The 16,046-nt window shown below is 40.1% G+C and overlaps 1 protein-coding gene across 2 annotated transcripts in view; it reads right to left on the bottom strand.

Annotated features, from left to right (window-relative positions):
* ITK (IL2 inducible T cell kinase) overlaps positions 1-16,046 on the bottom strand; it is an 85,746-nt gene that overhangs the window by 45,272 nt on the left and 24,428 nt on the right. For both annotated transcript variants that reach the window (XM_055112829.2, XM_003818979.5), the window contains exon 2: positions 676-780. In XM_055112829.2, the coding sequence (XP_054968804.1) occupies positions 676-780 (105 nt within the window). The remainder of the gene's footprint in view (positions 1-675; positions 781-16,046) is intronic.

Raw genomic sequence — 16,046 nt, 5'->3', positions numbered from 1 at the left:
CAATTGCAATATGTTGCCTCAAATCACAGGTAAACTGCACTTAAAGCAATTAGGTTTTGGGCCCCTGATAGCAGCTTTATTTCTTCCTTCACTAATTAGGACTTTCCTTGAGGAAGAGAAGACATGAGGGAAAGGGGTATAAGGAATAACCACCTTTTCAAGATTTTGTGCTTAATTTTTGTTCAATAAGTGAAAGAATTAACAAATAAATGTCACTGATGGAAGGAACACATACGTTTCCTAATGGGATTTGTCTAAGTCCTAACCTTGGAGCAGAGAGGCAGAGAGTCATCCGTGTCCACCCTCTCTCACAGTGACTGAGTATTTTTTTTTTTTTTTTGACGGAGTCTCACTCTGTTGCCCGGGCTGGAGTGAATGGCACGATCTTGGCTCACTGAAACCTCTGCCTCCTGGGTTCAAACAATTCTCCTGTCTCAGCCTCCTGAGTAGCTGAGATAACAGGCGCCCGCCAGTACGCCCAGCTAATTTTTTGTATTTTTAGTTGAGATGGGGTTTCATGTTGGCCAGGCTGGTCTTGAACTCCTGACCTCGTGATCTGCCTGCCTCAACCTCCCAAAGTGCTAGGATTACAGGCTTGAACCACTGCACCCGGCTGTGACTGAAGATTTTAACCACGGTCCAGGGAATGGGGAACTACCCACCTGATGGACTTACCTGAAACGGGTATTTATAGTGGCATGGGATGCTGATGTCACTTTTTACAATCTCAACACATTTGATTCGGGAGAGCTCAATGGACCCCTTCAGCGTGCGCTTCTTCTGTGGGGAGAGAAGAACATCCCATTCATGTAAGAAAGAAGACAATATTTTTGTCCAGATTGCTCCAGAAATCTACTGCTAGATAAGATCCATTGGCTTTTTAAACCAATTCCAACCCTCCAAACCAAATATCCAAAACTGCCTCCTGGCCCTAAGTGTGGGATAAACACTCTGAGCAGACTCCTGGGGACACATGCCTTTAGAGTCTTCTTCTTGGTGACAGGTTTCCACTCAGTGAGACACGGGGTCATGTACCCCACTGCCCTTGTGACAAATGGCAGCATTGGCAGAACTTGTAGCTGAGATGCGTAGAGAAATCCATGGACACACATATGACAATTTTCTCTTCTCTGTGTCTATCCATGACCATATTAGCATAGTAATTGAGCTCGGACCTGACCTGGATTGTGGTGCATACCCTTAGTGGCACCTTTTTTTTTCTGCCTCTGGCTTCTCCATGTCCTTTAATTATCCGCAGTCCCACAATGACACTCCCAAAGGACATTCCTGACTCTGCTCTACAACTATCCCTTCTCCATGTCCTCCCCAACTTCCCCATCAAATACTACTGGGCCTGTGTCTCATTTCCTTGGAAACTTGCTAGCTGTATTTCCCTGATAACTAATTCACATGATGGTATTTGTGATTTATAATGATGTTACATGTTACCTATTTCTAAGGATCCTTGTGCTTGGAGAATGGATCTCAGGGGATTTGATGCTTTAGCCAATGGAACAACTTCCATTGGTGGTCTATCAGGCTCCAAGGAAAGACAGTTAGGAAAGTGCTTCTGGATGGAAGAAGCCTCTCACAGGTACCTAGATTTGAGCTGCCGTTGAGAATTCAGCTATGGAATTCAGCTATGGAACCAGTTGCAAAATACGTCATTATACCCACTACCAATCAATCCCAAAAGACACGATTCTGAATGTCATAGTCCTGAATGCTGAAATCCTGAATGATAAAAATCCCTAAAGTCTAAGTCCTTAACATCTAAAATCTCAAAAATCACGATTAGTGAATTTTCTGTTGTACACAGGATAGCCTCATTATGTTAGTTGCATCTTGTTAGGCAGAACTATTACTTTGTTATTGTCTTCATTTGGAAATTACGTGTCGTTTAAGATATGTATGGGTGCCAAATCGACAAGGGGTGGACTTGTAGACTTAATTTTAGGTGTCAAATTGACTGGATTAAGGAGTATCTAAGGCTGGACATGGTGGCTCACGCCTGTAATCCTAGCACTTTGGGAGGCCGACACGGGAAGATCACCTGAGATCAGGAGTTCGAGACAGCCTGGCCAACATGGTGAAACCCCACCTCTACTAAAAATACAAAAATTAGCCAGGTGTGGTGGCGGGCGCCTATAATCCCAACTACTCTGGAGGCTGAGGCAGGAGAATGGCGTGAATCCGGGAGGCGGAGCTTGCAGTGAGTGGAGATCATGCCATTGCACTCCAGCCTGGGCGACAGAGCAAGACTCAAAAAAAAAAAAAAAAAAAAAAAAAGAGACGTATCTAGATACGTGATAAAGCATTATTTTGGGGTGTGTCTGTGAGGGTGTTTCTAGAGTAGACTAGTATGTGTATCAGAATGGGCGAGATGGGGGAGATCTGCCCTCAGTGTTGGTGGACACCATTGAATCAGCCAGGGACCCTAAGAGAACAAATACTGAAGGCAAATTAGTCTGTCTCTGAGAGTTGGGACAGAATTTTCTTCTGCTGTTTTTGATTAATCTCATTAAAAGACTTAGGTTGTCTATCATAGTATTTCAGATGACCATGGTTATATAAGCTGTTTCTTTTTTAAAAAAATTTGAAGGTGAAATATATTGCATATTAGTTTTTTTGTTTTAAAAATCAGCTTTATTAAAGTATAATTTACATATAATAAAATTTACCAATGTACATTTCAGTGAGTTTTGACAAATGTATACATTTGTGTCATAACCTCTGTAATTAAGATACAGGAAAAGAAATAACCAAAATCAGAGCTGAACCAAAGGAGATTGAGACATAAAAAATCATTCAAAAGATCAATGAATCCAAGGGTTGGTTTTTTGAAACAATTAATAGGATAGATAGGCCACTAGCTATACTCATAAAGAAGAAAAGAAGGAAGATCCAATTAAATACAACTAGAAATGACAAAGAGGATGTTACCACTAACCCCACAGAAATACAAATAATCAGAGACTACTATGAACACCTCTATGCACACATATTAGAAAACCTAGAAAAATGAATCCATTCCTGGACAACATACACCCTCCCAAGACTGAACCAGGAGGAAATTAATTCCCTGAACAAATCCATAACAAGCTCCCAAATTGAATCAGTAATAAATAGCCTACCACCCAAAAAAAGCCTGGGACCAGATGGATTCACAGCCTAATTCTACCAGATGTACAAAGAAGAGCCAATGTAATTCCTACTGAAACCATTCCAAGAAATTGAGGAGGAGCGTCTCCCCCACAACTTATTCTATGAGGCCAGCATCATCCTGATACCAAAACCTGGCAGAGATACAACAAAAAAGAAAACTTCAGGCCAATATTGATGAACATCGAAGCAAAAATTCTCAACAAAATACTTGCAAACCAAATCCAGCAGCACATCGAAAAGCTAATCCAGCCAGGCGTGGTGGCTCATGCCTGTAATCCTAGCACTTTGGGAGGCTGAGGAGGGTGGATCACTTGAGCCCAGGAGTTCGAGACCAGCCTGGGAAACGTGGTGAAACTCTGTTTCTACAAAAAATTACAAAAATTAACTGGATATGGTGGTGCACACCTGTAGTCCCAGCTTCTCGGGAGGCTGAGGTGGACAGAAGTTGCAGTGAGCCAAGATCATGACACTGCACTCCAGCATAGGTGACAGAGCAAGACTGACTCAAAAAAAAAAAAAAAAAAAGGCTAATCCTTTTTTACATGATCAAGTAGGCTTTAGGGATGCAAGGTTGGTTCAACATATGCAAATCAATAAATGTAATTCATCACATAAATAGAACTAAAGGCAGAAATCACAATTATCTCAATAGATGCAGAAAAGGCTTTCAATAAAATTCAACATTGCTTCATGTTAAAAACTATCAATAAACTAGATATTAAAGGAACATACGTCAAAATAATAAGAGCCATCTATGACAAACTACAGCCAACATCATACTGAATGGGCGAAAGCTGAAGGCGTTCCCCTTGAATACCAGCTGTTTCTTTAGGAATACAGTTTGTCTGCTCATAACTGTTATACCCATGTGACTGTCCTTAGTATACTTGGGTGTTTATGTTTGCAAAAAAATGTATATTATTATTGCCTATTTTATTGCACAAAGTGGCCTATGAAGCGTTTCGTCATGTCTTTATATGTTTCTCAAATAAATCCACTTTAAAATGTAAACAAATGTCTTTTTAAAAAGTTTTTAAAATTATTTTTTCCAGAATTATATTTTTGGGTATTTTTATGTTTTGTATTTCAATATTTGGGATTATGGTGTTCAGGATTGTGGCCCAAACCCCATTCTACCTTATTCTTTTAAGGAGGTAGCAAATGATGGTGAAATGAGCACACGTTTGGGAAAGCTATGTTCAAAGTAGGTCTCTGCCTCTTACTATAAGAGCTCTGTGACTTTGGGCAATTCATTAAACTTCCCAGAACCCTGGTTTTTACATCTGATAAGTGGGGATAATACCTACCTTTTGAGAGTTGATTGGGGAATAAAATGGGATGATGTAAACAAATTAACTGGCTTATAACAGGTGCCCTCAATAAAGGGTACCTTCCCAATTAAAGAAGTTAAGGAAACCTTAACTATCGCAAGAGATTTGTGATATATGAGCGTGCTTGGTTTGTATCCAGGGACCCATTGCATCATCAAATTCTCCCAAAGTGAATTCAGTCTTTACTTCCTGTTTTTGGGTCCTCAGCCCGGAAGCTGATCTTTGATTTAGTAGCTGAGGAACAGAACTGAGATAAAAAAAATTCAAGATGCGAGAAGCAGACCCTATCAAATACAGGAAAGCTTTGTGGTGTTTGGCTTTTAGTTTTTTAAGTAAAAACAACTTTATCCATTTTTGAAAGTACAAAATCTATTTATGTTTATTGTGACAAATAAAAACACTGTAGAGGCTCAGTATGGTGGCTGATGCCTGTAATCCCAGATCTTTTTTTTTTTCTCTTTTTTGTTTTTTTGAGATGGAGTCTTGCTCTGTCGCCCAGGCTGGAGTGCAGTGGTGCGATCTCGGCTCACCGCAACCTCCACCTCCTGGGTTCAAGCGATTCTCCTGCCTCAGCCTCCTGAGTAGCTGGGACTACAGGCATGTGCCACCATGCCCAGCTAATTTTTTTGTATTTTTAGTAAAGAGAGGGTTTCACCGTGATAGCCAGGATGGTCTCCATCTCCTGACCCTGTGGTCCACCCACCTCAACCTCCCAAAGTGCTGGGATTATAGGCGTGAGTCACTGCGCTGGTCCCCAATTTTTTTTGTATTTTAGTAGAGATGGGGTTTCACCATGTTGCCCAGGGTGGCTTGGAACTCCTGAGCTCAGGCAATCTGCCCGCCTCAGCCTCCCATAGTGCTGGGATTACAGGCATGAGCCAACATGCCCAGCCGATCCCAGATCTTTGAGAGGCTGAGGTAGGAGGTCATTTGAGCCCAAGAATTCGAGAGCAGCCTGGGCAACATAGTGAGACAATGCAAAAAGTTACACAAATTAGCCAAGCCTCATGGTGTGCACCTGTAGTCCCAGCTACTTGGGAGGGTGAAGTGGGAGAATCACTTGGGTCCATATGTTCCAGGCTGCAGTGAGCTGTGAGAGTGATGGTGCTGTCGACCCCAGCCTGGGTGACTCAGCAGGACATGGTTTCAAACAAGCAAACAAACAAAACAAAATACTACAGAGGCATGTGAAGAAAATACTTATAGTGTGTTATTATCCCACCCTTCCCCATAACCCTGAGGTAGCCAAGGTTAATCATTTGGAGTATATTTGTCTTTTCCCTGCACATTTATAGGGTATATATAAAGGAAAATGAGTGTCTGCTCTACATATCAGTCTAGAACTTGCTTTTGTAGGCTAATGCTAAATTAGGAGGTTTGTCTTCCCGCAAAAGCCTCTGCAAACGTGCCCTTTGGGCTCAAACTATCTTCTCATTTACTGTTAGAAATGCCTGCTCTGGTCCTGACCATAATCACAGTTCTTTGGAATGGTTAACCTGTTTTTCACAAATAGTAGAGCACAGCGGAGCTGCCTTTTCAAGAACTGTCTGCAGCTACTGGTAAACAGGGTGCATGAGCTTGAGGTTGCTGTGTTTTGACCTCTGTTGGGTTCTTTCTTTAGGGCATGCATAGTGAAATAAAAACAACAGGCTCATGGCATGTGATATGACAACTCCATTTGCTGACATTTTTGTCTTTGGAACCTACTAGGTCCTGAGCTCCCTAAGGTCAGAGACCAGGGCATCTTCCCATATACCCAGTGCCCAGCAGTGGCTGGCCCTCAGTGGAGCTTAATTAGCTCAAAACAAAGGGTGTCAGGTTGGAACACAGTTTAAACAATCTTAAACAGATTTAAGGCTAGTACATTTAGCCATTCAGGAAATATTTATGGAGGGCCAGCTATGAGTGAGGTGCTATTCTGAGTTCAGGAAATGAACAGATGAACATGATAGACTCTCACAGAGCTCGTAGTATACTTGGGAAGGCAGACAAAACAAAGAAGTGCTGGAAAGAGAATAGAACAGTCGATGTGACCAAACTGTGGCCAAGGCAGACCTCTCCGGAGAAAGAAAGGGCATCTAAGAAGAGACCAAAAAGTCGAACAGGAGCCATCCGGGAGAAGGTCTGGGGGAGTGAGCATCCCAGGTAGAGCAAGTAGCCAGGGCAAAATCCTGGGGTAGAAAAATACTGGGTAAGTCTGGCTTGTTAACAGCCTAGCAGCATTGTGATGAGGGCAGATAGTGGAGGCAAATATTAACTGGAACTGTGAACAGGGATAAAAATTCTATGTGAAGTTCTAAAGTGATACTGTCCAATAGAAATGTAACATGAGCCATATATGTAACTTAAAATTTTTTCCAGTAGGCACATTCAAAAATGCAAAACATAACAAGTAATAATTTTAACAATAAATTTTGTTTAACCCAATATCTAAAATATTATCATTTCAAATTGTTAGGTGATTTCTGACAGAACTTAAAACAGAATTACCATTTGACCCAGCAATCCCATTCTTGGGTATATACCCAGAGGAATATACATTATTCTACCATAAAGACGCATATACACATATGTTCATCACAGCACTAATCACAATAGCAAAGATATAGAATTAACCTAAATGCCCATTAACAAAAGAATGAATAAAGAAAATGTGAGGCCAGGCATGGTGGCTCACATCTGTAATCCCAGCATTTTGGGAGGCCAAGGCAGCAGATCACTTGAGGCCAGGAGTTCGAGACTAGCCTGGGCAACATGGTGAAACCCCATCTCTACTAAAAATATAAAAATTAGCTGGGCATGATGGTGCACACCTGTAATCTCAGGCACTTGGGTGGCTGAGGCACAAGAATTGCTTGAACTCGGGAGGCAGAGGTTGCAGCGAGCTGAGATCGTGCCACTGCATTCCAGCCTGGGTGACAGAGTAAGACTCTGTCTCAAGAAAGAAAAGAAAAGAAAAGAAAATGTGGTAAACATGCACCATGGAGAATTATGCAGCCATAGAAAAGTATGAGATTGTGTCCTTTGCAGCGACATGGGTAGAGTTGGAGGCCATTAGCCCAAGTGAACTAACACAGGAACTAAAAACCAAATGCTGCATGTTCTCGTAAGTGGGGGCTAAAAAGTGAGCACATATGGGTATAAAGAAGGGCACCACAGATACCTGCACCTACTCGAGGGTGGAGGGTGGGAATTGAAAATCTACTGACTGGGTACTATGCTTATTACCTGGGTGATGAAATAATCTGTACACCAAACCCCTGCAACATGCAATTTACCTATATGAAAACCTGCACATGTACCTCTGAACCTAAAATAAAAGTTAAAAAAATTAATTTATATGTTGATCTTGTATCTTTTGACATGGATGAATTTGTTTAATAGTCCTAGTGGGTTTTTAGGAAGTTCCTTACAATTTTTTTTTTTTTGTGGAAAATTATGTGGTGTGCAATGAAAAAGAGTTCTACTTTTTTTTCTCAATCTGGAGAATTTCATTTCACTTTATAGTATAATTTATCTGGCTAGTACTTGCAGAACAGTGTCGAATAGAGTGTTAAAAGTGGAAACTGGCCAGGCACAGTGGCTCATGCCTGTAATCCCAGCACTTTGGGAGGTTGAGGCAGGTGGATTACTTGAGGTCAGGAGTTTGAGACCAGCCTAGCCAACATGGTAAAATTTTGTCTCTAAGAAAATACAAAAATTAGCCAGGCATGGTGGTACGCATCTGTAATCCCAGCTGCTCGGGAGGCTGAGGCAGGAGAATCCCTTGAACCCAGGAGGTGGAGGTTGCAGTGAGCCAAGATCGTGCCACTGTACTCCAGCCTGGGTGACAGAGCAAGATTCCATAAAAAAAAAGAAAAAAAAAGTGGAAATTTATGTCTTGTTCCCAAACTTACAGATAAAGCACTCAGTCTTTCACCATTAAGTATAATGTTAGTTGTAGGTTTTCATAGATGACTTTGTGCAAGACTCAAAATTTTTTTTCTATTAGTGTACTGGGGGTTTTATCACAAAGAGTGTTGGATTTGTCAAATATTTTTCTTTGTTTATTGAAATGTTCTTTTTTGACATTTATTCAAGTAATATTGTATATTATCTTAATTGACTTTAGGATAGTGAGCCAACATTGCATTTGTGAAAATAAAATCTTACTTGGTTGTAGTATATTAAAAAAATTGTTATCCACACAAAAATTAATGAGTTTTTTTGTACTTAAGTCTTTGAAATTGTATATTTTGTGCATATCTCAATTTGCACTTGCCATACTTCAGGTGCTCAGTAGACCCATATGCCAGTAGACTTCAGGTGCTAGTGGTTACCTTAGTGGACAGCGAGACTCCAAGATTTCCAAGGAGGAGTTCTCCTCCCAACTCACATGGCCTCCTTTGTGCCTGTGCCTTAACAGGCTGTCAGATGAGCTTGCTCTCAGGCTTGCTCTTCTGTTGGGATGGATTTCATGTTCCACCATCAATGTCACTCTCATTCCCAAATGAGTGCTTGGGATCCACCACCACAATCCATCCTGACTGGTTGGTCAGTCTTTCCAAAGACCCTGAGGTTGGTTCTTCTGGCATCTCACACAATCCAATACTTGGTAAACAGCAGGACCAGCTATGTCCTCCCTAGTTGGTCCCTGGGGAGTGGCTGGTCAATGAGCCCGACACAGTTCAGTCTCTGGGAAAGGGTGATTGCCTATAATCATCCCAAACAACTGTGCTATTTCTGAAAAATGCCAGGGTAAAACTTTCCAAGGAAACCACACAAAAGCCACCAGAGAAAGGGAGAGGCCAAGTACAACCTGCTCTCATTCTTACTTGTTATTCTGTCTGCATTACTTGGGGCGAAAGTCACGGGACCTTGCTTACCCTCGTCTCTTTTCTTGGCCACGTTCAAAGATATGCCATCCTCATAGTCTGATGTTTCATCCCAAGCATCTGACACGTGTCAGACACAATTCAAGATGCTGATGCTTACAAATCTTCACAAGGGTAAGCTTGTGCAATCAGCTTTTATATCTTTTTTCTTTTTATGTTACTATTTCTCTCTCTCTTTTCCCCTTTCCTTTCCTTTCTTCTTCCCTTTCTTTCTTTCCTTTCTTCTTTCCTTTCTTTCTTTCCTTCTTTTTCTTTCTCTCTTTGTTAACAAACCCTTGTATTAAGGGCTGACTTTCAATAGATCTCACAGAGAAGGAGCTGCTCTGCTATGTACAAAACCCCAACCCAGAAACAGGTTGTTTACAAATGGGTCAGCATCAGGTTTCCCATAAATGTGCATTGCTTGATAGATAGATGAGGGGGCAGGGCGGCTTTTTATGTTAATATTTTGTATGAAATAGACCTTGGATTATAAGTTTCAAAGAGAGAAGCAGGAAAAAACATGAAAATGATACTATTTTTGAAAATTTTCTATATTCCAGGCACTCAACACTCCATCCTGTTTCATCACGATCCTACAACATATTATCTCCCCATTTTACAGATGAGAAAATTGAAGTTCACAGAGGCCAGCCCTCTTAATACGTAGAAGAGCAGCGTACAAGCTCCACTCTATGACTCCAGAGCCTGATAACCTAACTACTACGCTTCCTGGCTTAGCACTTGCTGGGACTTTCCACAGAAGGCTATCATTCCCTGAACTCAGCGCTGGAAAATCAATTGTGTGAACCATTTCACCAAGCCATGGCCTCGCAGAGCTTTGTTTCTGTCCCATTTGACTGAGCAATGCTTATGCTGGATTGCAAAGGTGGAACACACTCCCTGGTTCCTCAGAATAGCCACTCCTCTTTGCTCCAACAACATTGGCTCTTTTGCTGCTGGACTAGCCCAGCAGATGTGTCGATGAGAAGTTATGTGTCTGCTACCCATGGGGAAAGGACATCTCCACATTTCTAAAAAAATAGCAGTTTTCACTTTTCTCCTCTGGTAAGGCAGAGTAGGGGAGAACTGGAGCTTTCAAGTAGGGCAGACTCAGGTTTGCATCCTAACCTCATTCCTTACCAGCTGTGCAACCTGAGGCAAGTGCCTCAACCTCTCAGTTGCCTCATTTTTCAAAAGCGACATAAGAATAGTCTCTGAATCATTAAGTTAATTAAGAGAATTTTTAAAAAGTACATAAAACTACTAGCAAATGCTAGTAGCAATGGCTCATGCCTATAATCCCAACACTTTGGGAGGCCAAAGAAGGAGGGTCACCTGAGGCCAGGAGTTCAAGAACAGTCTGGGTAACATAGTGAGGCCCTGTCTCTACAAAAAAATTTTAAAAGTTAGCCAGGTGTGGTGGCACATGCCCGTAGTACCAGCCACTCAGGAGGCTGAGGCAGGAGGATCAGTTGAGCCTGGGGGGTTGAGGTTGCAGTGAGTCATTATCATGTCCCTGCACTCTGGGTGATAGAGTGAGACACTGTCTCAAACAAAACAAGATAAAACAAAACAAAAAAGATATGCTCATTACTGTCTCTATGGAAAAATTAGCATCTTGTAAAACACCAGAGCAATTTGCAATGAGCTGTTCCTAGTTCCTCCCTCCCCAGCCCATCTTCAGCTAGACCTAACCTCCCTCTATTCTAAAGCTCTGGGAAAGTCTGGAGCTAAGACCATTAATTTCAAGGCTCCCTGGACCACCTTAAAGCCAGGAAACGGATCCATCCCACACCTGCCTTAGTTTCTCTCTTCTTTTCCATAAGACCTCTTACTCATCACTGGCCCACCGTTGGCTGGCTTTCTCCACCTCAGCATTTCGCACTGTGGGTTACCATGTGGCTGGATGTGCTATGAGGAAAACAATTTCACTTCCTTTAAAACCTGCCATTTTAAAATAGTAACACCCTGGCCACCCAAATGAAAAAATTGAGAATTTTCAAAAGGAAAGAAGGAAAGGAACAAAGAAGGAAATAAAAGAAAAGAAAAAGAATTATTCTTACATACAGTTTTCAGAGGGCAATTTAGGATCGTCTATTAAAATGTGTTTTCTCATAAGAAACTATTAAGAGCAGATACCTGTGTGGGTGGTCCTGGGGGTTGGGAGTAGGGAGTGTGAAGAGAGCTTTCTTTCTTTCCTTTTTTTTTTTTTTCTTAAGAGATAGGGTCTTGCTCTGTTGTCCAGATTGGCCTTGAACTCCTGGTCTCAAGCAATCCACCCGCCTTGGCCTCCCAAGGAGCTTTTCTTTTTACCTTGTATCCTTCTGTACTCTTTGAATATTTTGCCATGAATGTGTATTTCTTTTATAATATTAAAAACAGTTAACTAAAATGAATAAATACATTTCCCTAATCTGATTTATTCTATGGAAACATTTGTTCAAAATATATAAAGATGTAATAAAAAGGATTTTCACAGAAGCATTATTTATTACACTAAAATAAACTGGAAAAACTTAAATATCCATCAATAGACAAATGGTTAAATTAGTTATGGTTAAACATCCATCTATGTATGGTTAAATTCATCATCATACATAATGACTACTCTGTAACCATTAACAGATAATAAAGTTCATCTATACAGAGGGACAAAAGTATATACCAAGTGTTAAATAGCAGATTTAAAGCAACAGATGGAGCATCATCCCATTTTTGGAAGAAGAGATTATGTATTAGTATATGCAATATCCAAAGAAATAATACAAGAAGAAAAACATTCCAAGCTGCTAACACTGGTTCTTTGTTGTAGGTTCCACTGTGGCAGAATTTCACAAAGTTATATATTCTTATGATATTTGAAGTTTTTACAGAGAGTGTGAAGCAGGAGGAAAAGCAGAGAAATGAAAATAATATTTTAATACAGTTAGAAGTTTCAAAAACATCACAGTGTCAACTTAGATGATTATGGGAGAGGAATAAGGGGTATGCATCAAATGCTGGGTGTGCAAAATGATGCACGCCCTTGTAACCGCATAACCCCATTAGCAGTGAGCAGCAGCTAGAGAGCACCTGCCACCTGCTCATCTGTATCCATGGGGGTTCAAGTACATGACAGTCTGTCTCATGTTCTTCTTGAGGGATAGCCTTTTTCTTCATAGAGTCTAATAAAGTAATTCAGTGTGCTTTTATATGGGTATATTTATCTTATAAGTGAAATGATAACTCAGGAATAATGTCCAAGCCCCATTCTTACTAGATCAAGGTAATATGATCCTAGCATGTTGAAAACATGTGTGTTTAGATTTTCTTACAAAAGGGAGCAGAGAGAAAAGGACTTATGTGGAAATTAAGAGCAAGAACTAAGTGATATTTTCCAAGCATAAAGTAGATTCTCAAGGCATCCTCTGTATTATTTCTCTCAGTATCTCTGAGCTGTGAATGTTCCTTCAAAGACCTTCCTCCCAGAATAAGAAATATGAAATGTTAAATGAGTTTGAAAGAACGTGTTTTTTGTGTCTTCTTTTTAAGCACTGAAGGACCAGTAGCCAGAATACATAAGTGCATAAAAACTTCATTGCATTTCAGGAAATAACTGCTTGCACTGAGGCGATGTTCAATTAATATCTGTTAATTGATTGAAGGAACAGCAAGTAAAACCAAGTATGCAGCAGAAAGTGATTATTGTGAACCCTGTGACAAAACTTTTAATGGAAATGATTTGGAATAAGATTTCCAGAAAAATTGGCAGGTGGATAAAAATCTCTTGACAATGAAAATGTAGGTTAAAACTAGTCTGCCCAAAGTGTTTAGCTGGTAGTTAAAGAGCTCCTACAAATTAAATAAAATACTAATAAACTTATAGGAAAATGAACAAAAGGAATATATTTAAGCATATGGAAAGATGCTTAATGTCACTATAACAACAGAAATGCAAATAAATTATACTTAAGTACTATTTTTTAAACCCCTATCAGATTAGCAAAGATCAAAACATAAGATAATGGTGTTTGTGAGGTTTTGAGAAAACATGCTTCTCACATGTGGCCCTGGGGAATGTTCACTGGTACAACTTCTGTAGAGAGTAATTTGCTCATAGTCAACAAAATAACAGATGCAGATATCCTTTGACTCAGCAATTCCACTTCTAGAAATGTTTTCTACAGACTGGAGCTTCTCAGCCTCAGCATTATTGACATTTTGGGCTGAATAATTTTTTGTTGTGAGTCTGTCCTGTGAATTGTAGGATATTTAGCAGCACCGTCAGCTTCTACCCACTAGATGTTGGTGGCACCCTCCTCCCCACTTATAACAACCAAAAATTTCCCCAGGTTTTGTCAAATGTCCCCTGGTGGGCAAAATCACCTTTGGTTGAGAACCACTGTTATAAAAGTATTTATGGAAAATGACACATCTACAAGGCTGTTCATTTCTCATTGTGCATAATAACAAAAACTGGAAACAGACCAACCTTCATTAAAAGAAATTTTTCATGCATACAATGAAGTATTATGCAACTATAAACAGAATGAAGAATATCTTTGTGTATCAGTGTGGATCAATCTCCAGGATACATTGTTAACCAACTAAAAGTTAAGAAGTGTGTGCAGAGTATGTTACTACTATTTAAAAAGGAAGAAAAGAAGAATGTTTATTAGTATTACAAGTATATATATAAAGTATTATTGGAAGAATTTATAAGAAATTAACTATCATGGTTGCTGTGATGTAGGACAGCAATGTGACTTGGGACAAAGATGGGAGATTTGTTACTGCATAACATTTTGCAACTGTTTTTTTAAAATTATTGAAATGTGCCACACGGCGAAAGGCCGTATCTGAAAAAATAAAAATAAAATTATGTGAATGTATTATCTCTTTAAGGATTAAAAATTAGTGTGCATTTTTCACAAGATCGCCAAACAAAACTGACTATTAATACACAGATATGAAGTCCAGCAGGCACGGAGGCAAGGGGACAAGGATTCATTCCAACAGCAGTTAATTATGTGTTAGGAACCAGTTATATCAATCTGAAACACAGTTGGAAAGCAATGTGAACAATACTAACTTCATGTTATTGAGGTTTACAATGAGCTTGTTTGGAATTAGAACAGCTTTTTCTTGGATTGAGAGAAATGTGGGTTCAGTTTGTGGCAGGAGGCTCATTTGCTCGCTGTGCTCTGGCAGAACGTGGGGGCCTGGGATCTCTTTTGACCATCTTCCCTGCTCCTCTGTGCTTATATCTATTAATGGCAAAAACCACAATTACTTTTGCAGCAACCCAATATCTTCAAGTGCCCTGGACTCTGTGGATCACCTCTGCGTCTCCAAATGTCCAGTGGAGGTAAATACATTTCACTCTTGGAACTACTTAAAAGCAAATTATAATGAATTATGATTCATGTTGTTATCCCAAGGATTCAGTGCTCCCAGACTTCAGTTTCCAACTTAGCTTGGCAATTTCTACCATACCCTAGTTCCCTCAAATAGTATTGTCTGCTCAATAGTATTCTTTCAATTGACTTATTTTTTCCACATAAACAAATTTATTCTAGGAGGAAACTTTAAATCACCACCATAAATTTTAAAACACTTATTTCTAACATAAATTATAGTAGATACAAAACTATTAAAGACATGTTAAAACCAGATTTGTCCATGTGCCATCTTGTGTGCTCCTGATAGTACCCCACTTTGGGAAACACCAAATTGGATCATTGTCATGGAAATGGCCTCAGCATGGATTGTGGAAAAGGGTGAGGTTTGGTATTAGCTCCCTCAAACTCCCTTTCTGGGTCACTTCGCTAGGCTAATGCTTCCTCCTGGTACTCCTTGTATTACCACTTTGGATATAGCTTTCCCAGAATGTTATTCCCAGAAAAGGCTCAATAAGTGGTTAATGCTGCTATTAGTTGTTAATCTGGAAAACTAAATAGTGCTGAGGCAGATACAGCATCTTTCCTTGTCAGAGGCCACCCCAGGAACAGATCCTCAGGTTTACAAGCCCAGGAACTCATGTTTGTCAGCCCATAGAGTTCAGGTGAATGGAAACACACTCTGCAAAGTCACCAAAGACTGGCGAATTCACAAACTCGCAGCGAGAAACTGGCTGAGATGCTCGCAATCGTGAAGGTAAGTAGAATTACCTTCTTGCAAAATGTAATTCTACTTGGGTAACCACAGAGATATCAGGACAGGTCACACTAATGTATGTAGGAGCAAAGTATAGGGAATCCTTATGTCCTAAGGCATGCTGTTGCCTTTACACTTTTCACTTTGCTTCCTTGGGCAAATTACTTACCGTCCTCATAGCTCCATTGCTTCCTCACCAAAACAAAATTTTACTTTTATCTTGTTCAAAGAATTGTAAGGAGGAAATGAGAAAATACTTAACAAAGTGTTCAGTCCTCTTCTTGTAGTGATGCTAACTATTGTGGTTTTTTAAAAAAAAATTGTTGCTGTTGATGATGTTTCTGCTGTCTTTCGGGTAAGTCTGCTGGGCAATCTGGAGCAAGCCTGCTGGTCCCGACTCAACACCTCTATTGGATTACGTTAGAAACTCACCAAGAAATCCTTGCCCCAACTCTGCCTTTTCAGCTTCTATTAAAAAACTTATCAGACCCAAACAAGCTTAGATCTGAAAATGTCCATCGAAGAACATTTAATCCAACTTTTAATATTTGTCCTATAT

The sequence above is a fragment of the Pan paniscus genome, chromosome 4, assembly GCF_029289425.2.
Source record: "Pan paniscus chromosome 4, NHGRI_mPanPan1-v2.0_pri, whole genome shotgun sequence".
In the NCBI taxonomy this organism is placed as follows: domain Eukaryota; kingdom Metazoa; phylum Chordata; class Mammalia; order Primates; family Hominidae; genus Pan; species Pan paniscus.
This window is presented reverse-complemented; position numbering and strand designations above follow the sequence as displayed.